Here is a 15506-nt window from a genome sequence, read left to right on the forward strand (position 1 = left end):
CGTCTATCCATTAGACGACCAGCTGGAGGATCGGTGATGATCTGGGGGTGCTTCAACTTCCTTCTGCTCTGACAATGTTCCCCAACTCTGAGGATTCTGAATTCTGCTTTGTTTCTTTTTCTTTATTATAAATCAATCAACTTTGTGACATTTGGCTGCTATAACGAGCAGCTCGCAGAATTGCAACGGAGTGACCAAAGACCGAATCCAACATCAGGAATTTGAGGTCTGAAAACACGGCATCTTTTGTGTTATTTTGACCAGTTGTCATTTTCTGCAAATAAATGCTCTATATTACAATATTTTTATTTGGAATTTGGGAGAAATGTCATCAGTACTTTATAGAATAAAACAAACATGTTCATTTTACTCAAACACATTCCTATAAATAGTAAATCCAGAGAAATTGATAATTTTGCAGTGATCTCTTAATTTTTTCCAGAGCTGCATATATATACACACACCCCCTTATTTTAACAAAATCATCCATAATAAACCAATATTGTGTTTCGTATCTTTTCCAAATATACCTGGTATCCCTCTAAAGGACAGTAAAGAATGTTTTTCACTTTTAAAAAGGATTTAAAATGTCTTTAAATTGTTACTCTGAATAAATTCACCTACTGAAAATTGAAATGTACAAAGATTGGTTTGATTGATACTGTACACTGTATTGTTGCCCATTTTATAAACACATTTTAATAAGCATTACATTTGTCTGCAGTCTGCTAAAGAGGTTAGAGAAAATTCACCCACTGAAATTTGACAATTCCAAACCATTTCATTTTATTAGAGCCCATTAGTGTTGGCACATTTCCCTAAAGATCCTCCTCCATCCAGAGGTTTCTCTACCTTTATAATCCTGGAGTTGGTGGATCGTCCCACGTGATTCTCCACTCCAGTATAAAACTTCCCAGAGACTCCAAAGCGGCACAATGTCTGTTTGCAAGGGAAAGGCAGACGATCCCGAACACCAACAACTATGAAGAAGAAGTATTTGGAAAATATACAATGGAAGTCAGAATGTCCACCAAAGGAAAATGGGACCTTACTCTGAAGAGTTAAAATAAAGAAAAAGGCGAATGACAATTTGGAAATATTTTGGGGGGTTTAATAGACTCTTTCTTTTTTTGCTTTTCAATCACTTGTTTTCATCATGGATCATTTTGACCGAATAGAGTGAATAACCAGGACATATTAACAAGGAAATAACAGGGACACATGAGAACAGGTATCCTTTGTTTTGTCGGCGGGGTTTTTGTGACGCGTAATTTGGAGATTTCCAGTCATGACGCAAACGCGCAAAAGTGTCATTCGCGGCTGTAAAGATGGACACCTCTGAAGAATTCTGCTTTGTTTCTTTTTCTTTATTATAAATCAATCAACTTTGTGACATTTGGATGCTATAACGACCAGTGACCAAAGACCGAATCCAACATCAGGAACCGTGTCACGACATTTCTAGGATATATTGCGTTTCATTCGCGTCTAGTAGTGGATACTGCAACTATCTGACTATTTATCTCACACTTTTATTCACTTTTTAAAGTGTCTTCTTTTTGGGAAGAAATTTCGCTTTTAATCACGGAAAATGAGGAGGTCGATGTTTAAAGTGCTTTGTTTTGTGTCCTGTGTCCTCTCCATCCGCTGCACACCGGCACCGGACACCGACACCCGGAGCATCGCCCCGACCTGCGCGTCCTGCGGGCTCCCTCAGGCGGATGAATCCACACGGGTGGACGTGGACTTCTTGGAGGCGGTGAAAAGACACATTCTGACCCGGTTACAGATGAGGGACAGACCCAACATCACCCACCCCATCCCGAAGGCGGCGATGGTGACCGCGCTCAAGAAGCTCCACGCCGGGAAAGTGCGAGAGGACGGGCGAGTGGAGATCCCGAACCTGGACGGATACTCCGCGGCGGTGAATGAGGTGGAGGAGGAGACGTCAGAGATCATCAGTTTCGCCGAGACAGGTGTGTATCAGGTCTGTCTGTCTCCGTGCGCGCTCCTCTGGCCTGGAGCGATGCGCGTTTGCATCCGTCACCACTGAAATACTGGGGTTTGTCATAAAATACAGGCATATTATGCTTCTGTATGACAAATAAGGATGTCAGAAATTGAGTTAATAACACATGTTCGTAGAGGTGTCATCTTTGTGTACACAGATATAAACATAAATAGCATTTTCAACAAAAAATATCAAGTGGTGTAACCATCAAGTAAAAGGTATTCAAATACTTTCCTTGCACACTGAATACATGTGAGTGAAAACACAGCTGCTCGTTAATAATAATAATGATAATAAAAAGTTTTCAAACATATTTTAAAAATTATTTTAAAAGTATATATATATATATATATATATATATATATATATATATATATATATATATATATATATATATATATATATATATATTTTTTTTTAACTAATATCGCTAATATAGTTTTGTTACTCCATTTGACATGGAAAAAAAAAAAGTGCCTTGTCATAAAATCTGATACATTTAAAAAACTTTATACACAGTCATGAGGGTCTAAAGTGGTCCTCTGTTTTATTTTTAGTTTATTAATTTATATATTGTCACATGACAGAATGGTCACCTGTATGTTGGTTACACCTACTGACTTTGATTTAGTGGACAAAAGATTTTCAAATATTGTATTAATAATATTTGAAAACAAAAATGTTTCAAAATTGCTGTGTATTTTTATAAAAAAAAAATAAAAATAAAAAATTAAAGAAAATAGTTATAAAAGATTATTCCAAACTACTTATGCCAACACTTATTTTGTTAAAAAAAAAAAAAATAAATAAAAAAAAAAAATATATATATATATATATATATATATACATTTAAAAATATCTAATTTAAATGAATACATTTAAGCACATATGCACATATTTTAATTCCACTATTATTTGGGAAAATATGTTACATTTGAAAATGGTAATTTTTGTAGTATTTTAAGATATTTGTTGCATATAGTATGTACATGTACAGTATGTGAGAGAAAAATATATATGTATATATATATTTCATATATGTGCTTTGCATTTATTGATATATATCAGATTTCTGTATGGACGTTTACACCACTAAGACAATTTTTACTTTCAGAACTCAGTAATTGAAAACATGTTCATCACAGCAGAGGCGTATTCAAGTAATTGTTTTGTGTGAGTTGCATTTTGAATGTATTTTTGAACAACTTAATAGAAAAAAAAAAGAAAAAAAAAAAAGAGCGCGCTGTTAGTCACTTCTTATAATCCAGTGAATATTTCTCAGGGCGGGTTGAAAGTCAATTTCGGTATATTTCTGTATTATAATTTCTGTGTCTGAACAGTTCCGGGCCTTTGCACCTTTGTGCTGTGTTTTTCTGTTGTCTTGTTGTGCCCCTGGTTCTGGATCTGGAACTGGTGGCTGCCAAGCTGTGATTGGCACTCTGACAAAGTCCAGGAACAATTTACCAAAATGCCTCATACTGGAGACTTGAAATGGCCATTGGTGCAACACGTTTAGATGACAGATTGTTCAAATACTGCCAGGTGGAACTATTGGGTTGCTTGCTTACTTTGCCAGATTAACCAGCTAACAGATCTTGCAAAAAGAACATGAGCTTTCTGCAAGTCTTTTTTTAAGGCAGGTCATTGGAAGTTGCTGGAAGTTGAACTCACAAACTGAACAGTTAACTCAGATATTTTGCTTAAAGGGATAGCTTAACCAAAAATTAAAATTTTGTGTATTAAGAAATTAAAGAGGGTCAATTTTGATTTCATATTGACTTTTAATTTACTTTCAAATTATTTGGGCCTCTTTCGGAAGGTTGGCATTGAGTTACAAATAAGTTACAGCTTGAAATTCAGGCTTATCAAAATACTCTTCCTTAGATATGATTTTAGTTTGTAATTATAGTAGTGATTAACCGTTTTGATGAAGACATAATTGAGTCTGAAACGACAATGTGCAGTTTGGACTTTGCTGATGGTGGACTCCATTTCTGGCACATCAGTGAAGCTGGCCTGCCCGAGTGTCTCATTTGAATGCAGGGTGACCTCAGGACATGAAGCTCTGGAACACTTCCAAAATCTTCTTGAGGATCAAGTCTTGTTTAAGAATAGAGCTGTCAGAGGCCAATTGAGTCCCTCTAGGTTTTAGTGACATCTTAATGGTTTGTGGAGACTCAGGTGGGAATGGGTGCCAAGAGGGAATATTTGCTTGCGCTGTCTAATAGAACCGAATGATGAATGTCTTCGGTGCTTTGCAAATGGCCTGAACTGAAGCAGGATTCTGCCCAATCTTTACTTGTGCGTTCGGCCCACGTCAGCGCATGTTTTTATGTTTGCTTTTGCCAGCTGGAATAGGCATTGACAGAAAACACCATCCCTGCTGTTATCAGTGGTGTGTGCTTTCAAGTAATTTCAAAAACTCGAACTATTAAACTTTTGTGTGTAACTTGCACCGGTTGTGCTACGCACATGAATGATTGTTGACGAGAGGTGTGGTTTTACTTTTCTAAGCAACTGGACTTAAAATTGGTGAAAAGTATCCCATACACTTAGATCGAAAGAGGGATATGAGCCATATAGAGGCTTGGAACACTATCTGGTCTCATAGAATCATGTTACTATACCAACTTTTTTAGCAAAATTATTTTTGTCCTGGTGAAATGAACACTAGAGGCGCTACAACAACGACTTTCACACAAATCATGAGTAAAACAGACAACATTTACTTTTCACCTGTTCCTCACACAATGTTATCTTATGACATCCAAACACTTTTACTATGGTGTATGACTTATTTTAACTTTTGCATTACATAACCAACTACATTTACAAGCTTGTTCAAGTGTGATTAAATTGTGCAGTAGCTCAACTGATAAAGTGTTGCACTTGTGATGTAAAGGAGCGGGGTACGAGTACTGAAGAGCACACATAGAAGCACCCCAAAATGACGTGGTTGTGTTTTTCATCTCACATTTGCTTTTTCTGACACTATCGGTTACGTTTAGGTTCAAAGTTTAGGGGTAGGGAGGTTGGTTTTGTTGATTTAAAACTCGATAGAGCGTTAACCTTAAAAACCTCATCTGTTTGGGAGAACATTTCACTCGCTTTTAGCGCCACACAGTGGACATTTCACCTCAGAACTGCCACAATATGTGTAAGAAGCCACATAATATCATTTCACAAAAATTTTGCCACAGTCACGCTTTTTTCATGAGATCAGGCTCGCCAAACACCACTCAGATTTTCTTCAGAAAATGTAGAAATCTATTTGTGGCATCAAAGTATTGTGTTCTGGTTTGTCATCAGTCACTAGGTTTAACACTTGCTTTCAGGCATGTTTTCAGTCATTTATTATCATTTTTGTGTCTTGTACACACAGTATGTTGTCAGTATCTTGTGTGTTATTGGTGCACTCTGTTCATGACTCAAAACTGGAACTGAAAGTGTATAAAACAAACAGTTGTGAGTGTGTTGTTTGGCCACACTGTCTCTCGCGGTCTCCCACAGTGTCTTGATGGTGGTTTGTAAACCCCTGTGAATGAAGACACAGCTAATAACATAGTGATTACTAGCACTGTGTTGTTCAGGTTTGTGCAGGTGGGGACATGCTGGACAGGTTGTATTGTAGCTGTAGAAAGGCCCACCCAGGTATTGTCTTGCCCCGCTTGTGTCAGGCAGCTTAACAGCACAGCTTTTACTTTACAGTTTTATCTCTTTTCCTTTACTGACAGGTTTGTTTTCCAGTGATTTTGCACTGCTGATTAAAAAAAAAAAAAAAAAAAAAAATGAAACCAGCCTAAGCTGGTTAGCTGGTCTTAGCTGGTCTCTTGGCTGTTTTAGAAGGGTTTAAGGGATGTTTTAGCTGGTCAGACTTGGAGGCCGTCTTGTTGGAGCAGTTTTGTCATCAGGGTATTGACCTTTCCAGAGAAATGTGAAGAATTAGTACAACATGATCAGACGAGGAGTCGGCAAGTTGTTTCAACGTCAAGTGGCATGTCCCATCAGACATTTTTGCATCGGCTCCAGTGTGTTTAACTTCTCCAGTGGCGTGGCCAGAAGTGCGTTGCGCCAGCAGTATGGAAGACCCGGGTTCCAATCCCGTGTTAAAACCAGGAAGTAATCACGTTTGCATAATCAGTGACAAGCGCGATACGGAGGTTGCATTTTTCCCTCTAACATTACATTTTTACTCCACTGATGGTTAGGTTTAGGTTTGGGGCAGGGCCGCATTAACGCACAGGCTTACCTGAGCTTAAGCCCTGAGGCCCCTGGCTGCAGGGGGGCCCCCGACTCCTAGGGGAAGCCCAGTCACGGCATCCGTCACCCTATTAGCACCTGTCGATGTTCGCGGAGGATGCATTACACCCGGAAACACGTGCCCATATGCCCAACAAAACTTACCGCTTTGGCCACTAGAGGCAGTGTTTCGAATTTTGGTAAACAGACCGATTTTAGCTAAAATTCTCATTATAGAATGCTCAATGTCTTCATGATCATTGTACATGGATATTCAGATATGAATATGTGAATCAAAGTTTTGACATTTCTAAATATTGGAAAATACATTATAATAATATATATACTCACCCTCATGCTGTTTGAAAAACATTTGAAGGGGATTTGTAGCAGAATGCTTTACATGGGACATGATGCAGAAATGTTGAAATGAAGTGTTATTTTATGCAGTGTTGAGCAAGATGAGAAAAGGGGGAGACTTAATAGTGTTTAATGTTGTTATTTTGGGGGTTAGAACCAATTCTGTTATACGCTGGGTTACCAATGTGGTGAAGAGTGGAGCTTTTGCTCAGGTTGAGGATGAGTGCACAAACAATATGAAGTATGTTTCTTTATTCAAGGAGTAATTACTACTTAGCATTTAGCATGCTAATGTGTTCTATTGCAGCTAAAAGTTAGCTAACTAGCATAACCATAAAACATAAATCAGTACTGTGATGCAAAAATATTATGTTAAACTAAGGAACTGAATCATGTTAGAGACACATACAAAATCATATTGAGGCTACTTAATTTTGTCATTTAAGAACTTTATTCCATTATGTTGAAATTATGTGAAAAATTATGCTTCTGACAAAGAATTATTGAGCTATACCAAGAGGAAAAAATATGCTGATATAACTTAATTGATTCATATGGAACTGATGTACAAGATTAAATCATTTTTATTTCAGTCGTATTGTAAGGGGGTTTAGAGGAAAGGAGGAGGCGAGAACCGGCTTGACAACTTAAATAATAATTTATTAACCAAGAACACAACCAAAAACACACAACTAAAAACACAGCACAGCTGTCTGTAATTCTCTCTCTCTCGAACTGTCGTCCCCGGCCGCCTTTATCCCTCGCGCGCCCCATCAGGCTGATTGGGGACCGGGTGTGTCTCATTCCAACCCGGCCCCGCCCTCCTCGGCTCTACACGTATGTACTATTTTTATGGTGGTTATTTTGTCCTTTTTAGAGCTTGAACATTCTGCTTAACATCACTTTTTGTGTTCCACTGACAAGAGAAAGTCATACAGGTTTGTTACAACATGAGAGTGAGTAAATTATGACAGAATTTTCATTTTAGGGTGAATTATTACTTTAATTATATATCTGAAGTATTATATTATGTAACAATGTATATTATAAAGTGTTACCTCAAATTCAGCAAGAGCATTTGCATTTAGATGAGTTACAGTGCTGTAGTGAATTAAATAAAATTACTGGACGATATCTCACTCTCTCCTGCTTGGCAAAGCCACTCTCACCCCATCCAAATGTCCAAATTTGATCCATGTCACACAATTGTAAATGTGTACACAGAACCCATATACAAAATGTCCAAAATTAAAATGGATCATAGATTTATTTGTAAACATTTCTAATTTATGCCTGTTTTGTGGACACTTTTCCTCCACATTCCTAAAGGGTCAGCTATGTTTAGCCCCTTGGAATGCAGTAGGATAGCGTAAACATCATATTTCTTTCTTTATGTGAAAGTCTGTAATGTCATTTGGCCACCAGTGGGAAAAACTGTGATCCTCTGAAAAGAAGACTTAAAAATGTACTGTTTACTGGTGTTTGCTTAAATTATTTGTATTTATCATTGTTTTCCCCTGCTGTCAGTACAGGTAACAGGTAAGTCATGACCCACTAATTGAAAACCAGTGCTTAAGAGAGTCTCTTGTTGCTCCAAAAGACGTCCAGCACCATTTAAATTGTTTTGTGATCGCATTCTAAGAGTACCCCTGTATGTTGAATGTCTGCTCGTACCATGTGTTTCCTGTGACATCACAGGGCTTTTGTTGGGAAGTCTTTGAAGCGTTCTGTTGGGCTCTAAATGTGCTTTCTCTGTCCTCATCATGACTCCAGAACTGTGCTGTTATAACCTGCACTGTCATGAGACCACAGAATAAACATCTTCATGGGTTGCATGGCAGAAATGTGCCATTTTGTCATGCAAATAATGTCTGAAACCTTAAAGGTCAAAAAGGATATTTAATTTTAATTTTAAATAATATATGGGTATTTTCTTTCAACTTTGCACAATTTCATGTCCCAGAGGTTGATTTTTATCAAAACTAACAGATTTTAACTTTTATTCTTTTTGTTATATGAATGTCACATTAAAACTGATTTGGAAACGTTTTACCAGGTCATCATCATTTTATTTTTGGTACTTTTCGAATGTCTTTTGTGCATTGATTTCACTCTTTTTTTAGTCTTGTCCCAGACCCAGACTTTCAATATTAAACTATGATAATACATTTTAAAAATACACATTATTACATGTTTAAAAATATGATCATCTAAACAAAGAGTAAATAAACAGAAACCATTTCAATATTTATTGTGTAAAATAAATATAAATTTTGGCAGTGTCCCACAGTTGTGGAGTAATTTCCACCATTTGCCCCTAATAAAGTTTTTTCTAAAGTTAGTGTACTTGTTAACCAAGTGGACAAAAGTGTCAGTGAAGAGCGTATGAGACAAAACAAAGACAAAACAAGGGAAATATCACTTTTTACTGCCCATCATTTCCAATCAAGCAGTAATTTTGCCAAATTATGCAAAAAGTGTGAAAATATTATTCAGTTGTGTGTATTTAGGATACATAATATGTTAATAAGACAAAGGAGTCTGTCGTTTTATTTGAAAACCAGTCATTCTTCTCTTTGTCTGTTTTGTCCTATTTTCATCCTAAAGTGGGGAGGAAGGCCTGGTGGGGGGAGAGATGTAATTCGATTTTATATCGTTTTCTCTTTCTCCTTCCACGGAAGTTTTTGAGCACTGTAGAAAAAAATTGCGGACTTCTTTAATATCGACGTGCCGAAAGAGGCCACTAAACAAGTCATAAAAGAAGGCTTGTTTGAGAAGCTGGAAAATGCTGGTATTTTACCGGAACACTCTGAGGACAGTGTTGTGGACAGAGGTGGGTAGAGTAGCCAAAAACTGTACTCAAGTAAAAGTACAATTACTTTAAAAAAAATTATTACTCAAGTAGAAGTAAAAGTACTAACATAAATAATTACTTGAGTAAGAAAGTATTCAATTAAAAGAGTACTCAAGTAGTGGTTAACTCGTTACTTTCACAAATGACATAATGGATGTTAACTCCCCTATATTCCATTACATAATACACATTGGACATGTATGAATTATTTTTATTATTAATGGAAATTCTATCATCATTCACCATCATGTTGTTCCAAACCCGTATGACTTTCTTTCTTCCATGCAACACAATAAAGAGACATTAGACAGAATGTTAGCATGAGTCACTATATACTTTCAGTGAATGTGTTTATATATATGTGAATGGTGACCGAGACTGTCAGTCTCCAACATTCTGTCTAACATCTTTTGTGTTCCACAGAATTCAGAAGGTCACATGGGTTTGGAACAACATGAGGGTTGGGAAATTATGACAGAATATTAAATTATGGCTGAGCTATCAATTTAAAGGGATAGTTCACCCAAAAATGAAAATTATCTCATCATTTACTCAACCTCATGCCATCCCAGATGCATATGACTTCCTTTCTTCCTTTGCAGAACACAAATCTGTAGGTCAGTACAATGCAAGTGAATGGGTGCCAACATTTTGATATTCCTAAAAGCACATAAAGGCATATAAAAGTAATCCATATGACTCCAGTGGTTAAATCTTTATCTTCAGAAGTGATATGATAGGTGTGGTTGAGAAACAGATCAATAATTGTCATTTTTTGCTAGAGATTCTTCTCCCTGCCCTGTAGGGGGCAATATGCAGAGAAGAATGTGAATCATCAAAAACACAAGAAGAAGCATGTGAAGGTGATCTCTTTCTCATATCACATCACTTCTGAAGATATTGATTTAACCACTGGAGTCTTATGGATTACTTTTTTGCTGACATTTGTTTTTGGGGTTTTTTTTATCTTTAAAATGTTGGCATCCATTCACTTGCATTTTATGGACCAAAAGAGCTGAAATATTCTTCTAAAAATCTTCATTTGTGGAACAACCTAAGGCGGCAGTGGAAACTGTACCTAGGGTTCTTCCCAACACTGAGTCTGTAGAGCGGCATGATCCTATGTTGCCGATTAGACTCAGAGAACTGGACCTGTTAATAAAGAGTCAGGAATGTGAAGCTCAAATGATTAGGCTGCATGTCCTAGAAGCTGAGAAGGACCGAGATATTCAATCATGTAAATTGGATCTAGAGGCTCAAGCATTAATGAGAAAACCTGTGCCACTGCCTTCTCGGCCTCCTCCTACTGCTACATCCCCTGTTACACCTGTTCGCTCAGTATCTAGTCCCACTGATCATCAGTCCTCTGAGTCTGCGTTCGACATTAGTTAAGTACAGTATATCAAACTCGTGCCTCCCTTCAGAGAAGCTGACGTAGACGCTTACTTTGTAGCATTTGATTACATTGCAGGTAAGCTAGACTGGCCTAAACACATGTGGGCTTTATTACTACAGTGTAGTCTTGCGGGTAAGGCGCAGGAGGTTTGCTCTGCCTTACCGTTAGAACACTCGCTTGATTATGATGTGGTAAAGTTTACAGTTCTTCGCGTATACGAGTTGGTCCTCGAGGCGTGTCGACAACGATTTAGGTCCCATTTCCATCATCATCATTTCCAGCACAGAATTTTATTAAACACATTACAGAATTTGAGATGTGCTGGAAATGACACAAAAATGACATAAATCTCCTGTTATGCTTGTACACACACTGTTGGACATTGTTAGTAGACAACTGAAATAAACCAGTGAGAGTGTGAATTTTTTTTTTAACAAGATTTTACTCTTAGAAGTCCTCAGTGATAAAAGTGCATGTTATACTGGATATCATGCTTTTAATGTATACTGATAAAAATGTATTATAGTATTACAACATTTTGTGCTTAGTTGTCATGAAAACAATTTCACAATTAAAAAAAAGAATTATGGTGCTAAAAATAGACTTGATTTTGGGGTGAAATTTCACTCATATACTTTTGTGATATTCATCCACTAATACTTTTTAACCACACTAAAATGAGACCGTAAAGACATCTGTGCATTACAGCTTGAGAAAATGCAAGAAACTCTGTGCATCAGAGTGAGTATGTGTACTTTAAAAAAAGTCTGTGAAAAAGAGCGAGAAATAGAAAGAGAAGCAGCAAAGATGAATGAGATGAAAATGAGAAATGGCACATATTCTGATGTGGGCTCCTCCCACCCACGTTGCTCTTTAATGCAAAACACTAACACCATTTGATCTCTTTAGGCTGAAGTGGTCCCAGTTTTGGGGTCCATTCATGGCAGTGTTGGAGGTTTGTTGCCCTCTCAGCATGTTAATGTCTCAAGTCTTCTGTCCAGAGCGAGGCTTTATCCTATCACAACATCAGCCTTTTGCTTCAACAAGTTCAACAGGTGCACGGCGAGAGTATCGCTTAAGTTGGTTAAAGGAATAGTTCACCCCCCCCCCCCCAAAAAAAATCTGCCATCATTTATTCACCCTCAACAACATGTTCCGAACCTATTTGACTTTATTCTTCCATGGAACACAAAAGGTGAAGTTTTAGAGAATGAAAGTGAGTCTGTCAAGGTCCAAAATTGACAAAAAGCACCATGAAAGTATCACAAAAGTAGTCCATATGACTTGGGTGCATCCAATGTTAAGTCAATATTCATTGGAAATCTTCCACTTGACTAAAGCGCTAAAATGGACTATAAAAACCGCTTAATCGAGTCCAAAAAAAATAAAATGTTTTAGCAAACAGTCTCACAACGACTCGTTATAATTTGCACTAGATGGCGAAATCGTAAGATGTCGTCCGATTTGTCTCGTTTAGGTTTAGGGTTAGGAAAAATTGTAATAACATTATTGGTTCGTTTATTTTTCTCTATGGGTTATACGTTTTGGAATTCAAACGATTTCGCCACTTGTCACGAGACTGGGTCGGAACTGCTCCTCTAAGTATCAGCTGATGAAACGCAAGTATCTGATCTTCTAATAATCCCCTCTCTTTCTCCTCTTCATATCATAGATGAGTTGCTGACCTCCAAGACCAGCCTGTTTTTTGTGATCTCCAACGAGGGCAACCAGAACTTGTACGCGTCCCAGGCGAACCTTTGGCTGTACTTTAAACTTCTGCCCAACGCTTTGGAAAAGGGTTCTCGGAGGAAGGTCACGGTGAAGGTGTATTATCAGGAACCAGGCCTGGGGAGCAAATGGAATTTGGTGGAGAAACGTGTCGAACTGAAACGCAGTGGGTGGCACACCTTTCCCTTGACAAACGCTGTGCAGTTGGTTTTCTCAAAAGGTGATCGACGGCAGAATCTCGACGTGAAGTGCGAGGGGTGCGAAAATATGGGCGTCCTGCCTGTGTTGGTGAACTCGGCTGACGAGTCCCACCGTCCTTTCCTGGTCGTCCAGGCGCGAGTTGCGGACAACAAACATCGCATCCGTAAACGAGGCTTGGAATGCGATGGGAGCAGCAGCTTGTGTTGCCGCCAACAGTTCTACATCGACTTCCGCCTCATTGGCTGGAACGACTGGATCATTGCCCCATCGGGGTACTATGGGAATTATTGTGAAGGGAGCTGTCCCGCATACATGGCTGGGGTGCCTGGCTCGGCCTCCTCTTTTCATACCGCCGTGGTGAATCAGTACCGCATGCGAGGTATGGGTCCGGGATCCATGAACTCGTGTTGTATCCCAACCAAACTGAGCACAATGTCCATGCTGTACTTCGACGATGAATACAACATCATTAAACGGGACGTTCCCAATATGATCGTAGAGGAGTGTGGATGTGCTTGAGTCACAGACTGCAAATTTTCCAAAAGCATAAGAGAATATTAAAAAATATTATAGTAAAAAAGTGCTATTTATGAAGATCCTCAAACTTCTCCGAGCTCACACATCCATGTTCATACGTACACCCCAACTCTTCAATGCATGCACAAATCTTTGTACATATATTTATGTTCTTTAATATCACCCAATAGAGGCATTCGTCAGTTTGCAATCAATTGGTTTTGTTCCGTTCTATAAATACAGTATGATACAGTATGATGCACTGAAATATTTTTGTCTTGTTTTCCAGTAGAAATATCGAAACATCTTTAAACAAGAAAACATTACTTGAAGGGCAAAATGGCTATCAAGATCAAGTCTTGTTTTCCGAGAAATCTAACAAAATTTGGTGTGGTTTATGCTTACAACAAGAAAGCAAAATAAACTTGTTTGCCCTTTGAATCAAGTTTTTTTCCTTACCCCATTGGCAAATAGGGGTTTCTCATTAGAAGCATAAACTTACTACATTTTGTTAGACTTCTCTTAAAACAAAGCAAATTTCTCATGTAATTTTTTTTCTTAAGAAAAAGTATCTTGTTTGAAGAATGTTTAGATATTTTTACTGAAAAAACAAGACAAAAATTCTCAGTAGGAAAATGTGATATTCACGTTCTTACAGATTTGTTTGGTCTCGTCTAGAAATGGAGCAAACCGAATTGTAGACAATGTTTGGGGTGGTTTACTTGGACATACAGTATATCCGTATACCTGCCCAGAACTTAATCGAAAAGCACTGACCATCTTTTCAAAACAACGTCAGCACTTCCAACAATGACTTCATCGAGTGACAACCAATCTATTTAAGAGTTTCTTCAACAAACATCTACCATGAATTCATGGAAAAAATACGAACTGGCTCAACTTTTCTTAACATTTCAGACATGCTGCATTTTTAACGTTTTTCAAAATGGATTTCTCAACAGAGGGATTTTTGCAGACAGTCTGTCACTAAAGACATGAGGCCCATTAATAGATCATGAGACATGAGTTTTTAGTGTCTTGTTATGTCTTTGCCATGTCTCGGGAGCCTGATTATACATGCGACAAGCTGTAGCGCCAAATATACATGGAACGCTACAGCGCATCTTTCGGGCTCCCGCAACTAACAGTGCCCTTAAAAATAAAAAATAAAAATGTACTTAAACGACCGAAATTATCTCACTTGACATGAGTTGCCATACTGTTCAGTTATGTTGTGGTACAGCATAGCACTTGCAAACAATATCGTAAATGCACAATTTATAGCACTTGCAGACTAAAATACCTTTGAAGGTGCATGTCCTTGTTGATGAATTTTTTTCAGATAAGTGCCACACAAGCTATGCAATGTATAGTAGTAACCTACACCGAATGGCCCACACTTTAGCTACTCGTCATTAACTGTTTTCAATACTTGAAATGTAAACTTCACTTCCTTCTCTGGGCGGATGGTTGTTACAATGTTTGCACTGAAGATGCATTATTAGTAAAGAAAAAACCTGCCACTGAAAAAACATTATTTTTATAGAAGCAATTTAATTCTGTTCAGATGTATTTTACAGAATCATGGAACCAAAGAGGCCAAGATTTTAGCTATTGTTTGATGGTGAGGCCATTGGAGTCTTTTGTAAAATACTTTTATAAAATGTGCAAGAGGCCTAAACTATGTATCAGGGTACAGTAGGATGGATTCCATTTACATTTTTCTTTGTACAGTAGACAAATGGAATATTTCATATTTTTCCATCAACTTTCTTTTTTTAAATTTTCTATTTAATACTTCTAGCATCTATTCCGGAATCATTTAGAATCAAATACATGCCATCTCTGTACAGCTTATGTAAGATAAAGAATGCTTTGAATTATTTTGTTCTTTGTAACTGTTATGAAATAAATTTCTTATTCTGCATTAAATGTGCTTGCTTTATATTAACGCTCAGTTATAAGTGTCAACCAAATGAGAGTCATCCATGGACCTTATGAACAATTTCAATGGCCACAGCTGTTATTAGTGGTGTTTGCTAAATCAAGAATCACGTCATAGCTAAGGTTAATAATTTGAAAAATGTCTAATTATTAAAGTTCAGCATGTAACTGATTCTGTTTGTACTACGGATATGAATGATACCTCGAAAATTACAGCTTGTTAAAGAGTGGTGTGATATTGCTTTTCTAACCAATCA

General features: G+C 37.6%; 1 protein-coding gene across 1 annotated transcript; it reads left to right on the plus strand.

The window, feature by feature from the left end:
* Positions 1-952: 952 nt before the first annotated feature.
* Positions 953-15367, plus strand: LOC127426572 (inhibin beta B chain-like). Its single transcript, XM_051673462.1, has 2 exons — positions 953-1976; positions 12533-15367. The coding sequence occupies exons 1-2, from the start codon at positions 1592-1594 to the stop codon at positions 13306-13308; spliced, it is 1161 nt and encodes a 386-aa protein (XP_051529422.1). The 5' UTR covers positions 953-1591; the 3' UTR covers positions 13309-15367.
* The last annotated feature ends 139 nt before the right edge of the window (positions 15368-15506 follow it).

This window comes from Myxocyprinus asiaticus, chromosome 35 (genome assembly GCF_019703515.2).
Source record: "Myxocyprinus asiaticus isolate MX2 ecotype Aquarium Trade chromosome 35, UBuf_Myxa_2, whole genome shotgun sequence".
NCBI lineage: Eukaryota > Metazoa > Chordata > Actinopteri > Cypriniformes > Catostomidae > Myxocyprinus > Myxocyprinus asiaticus.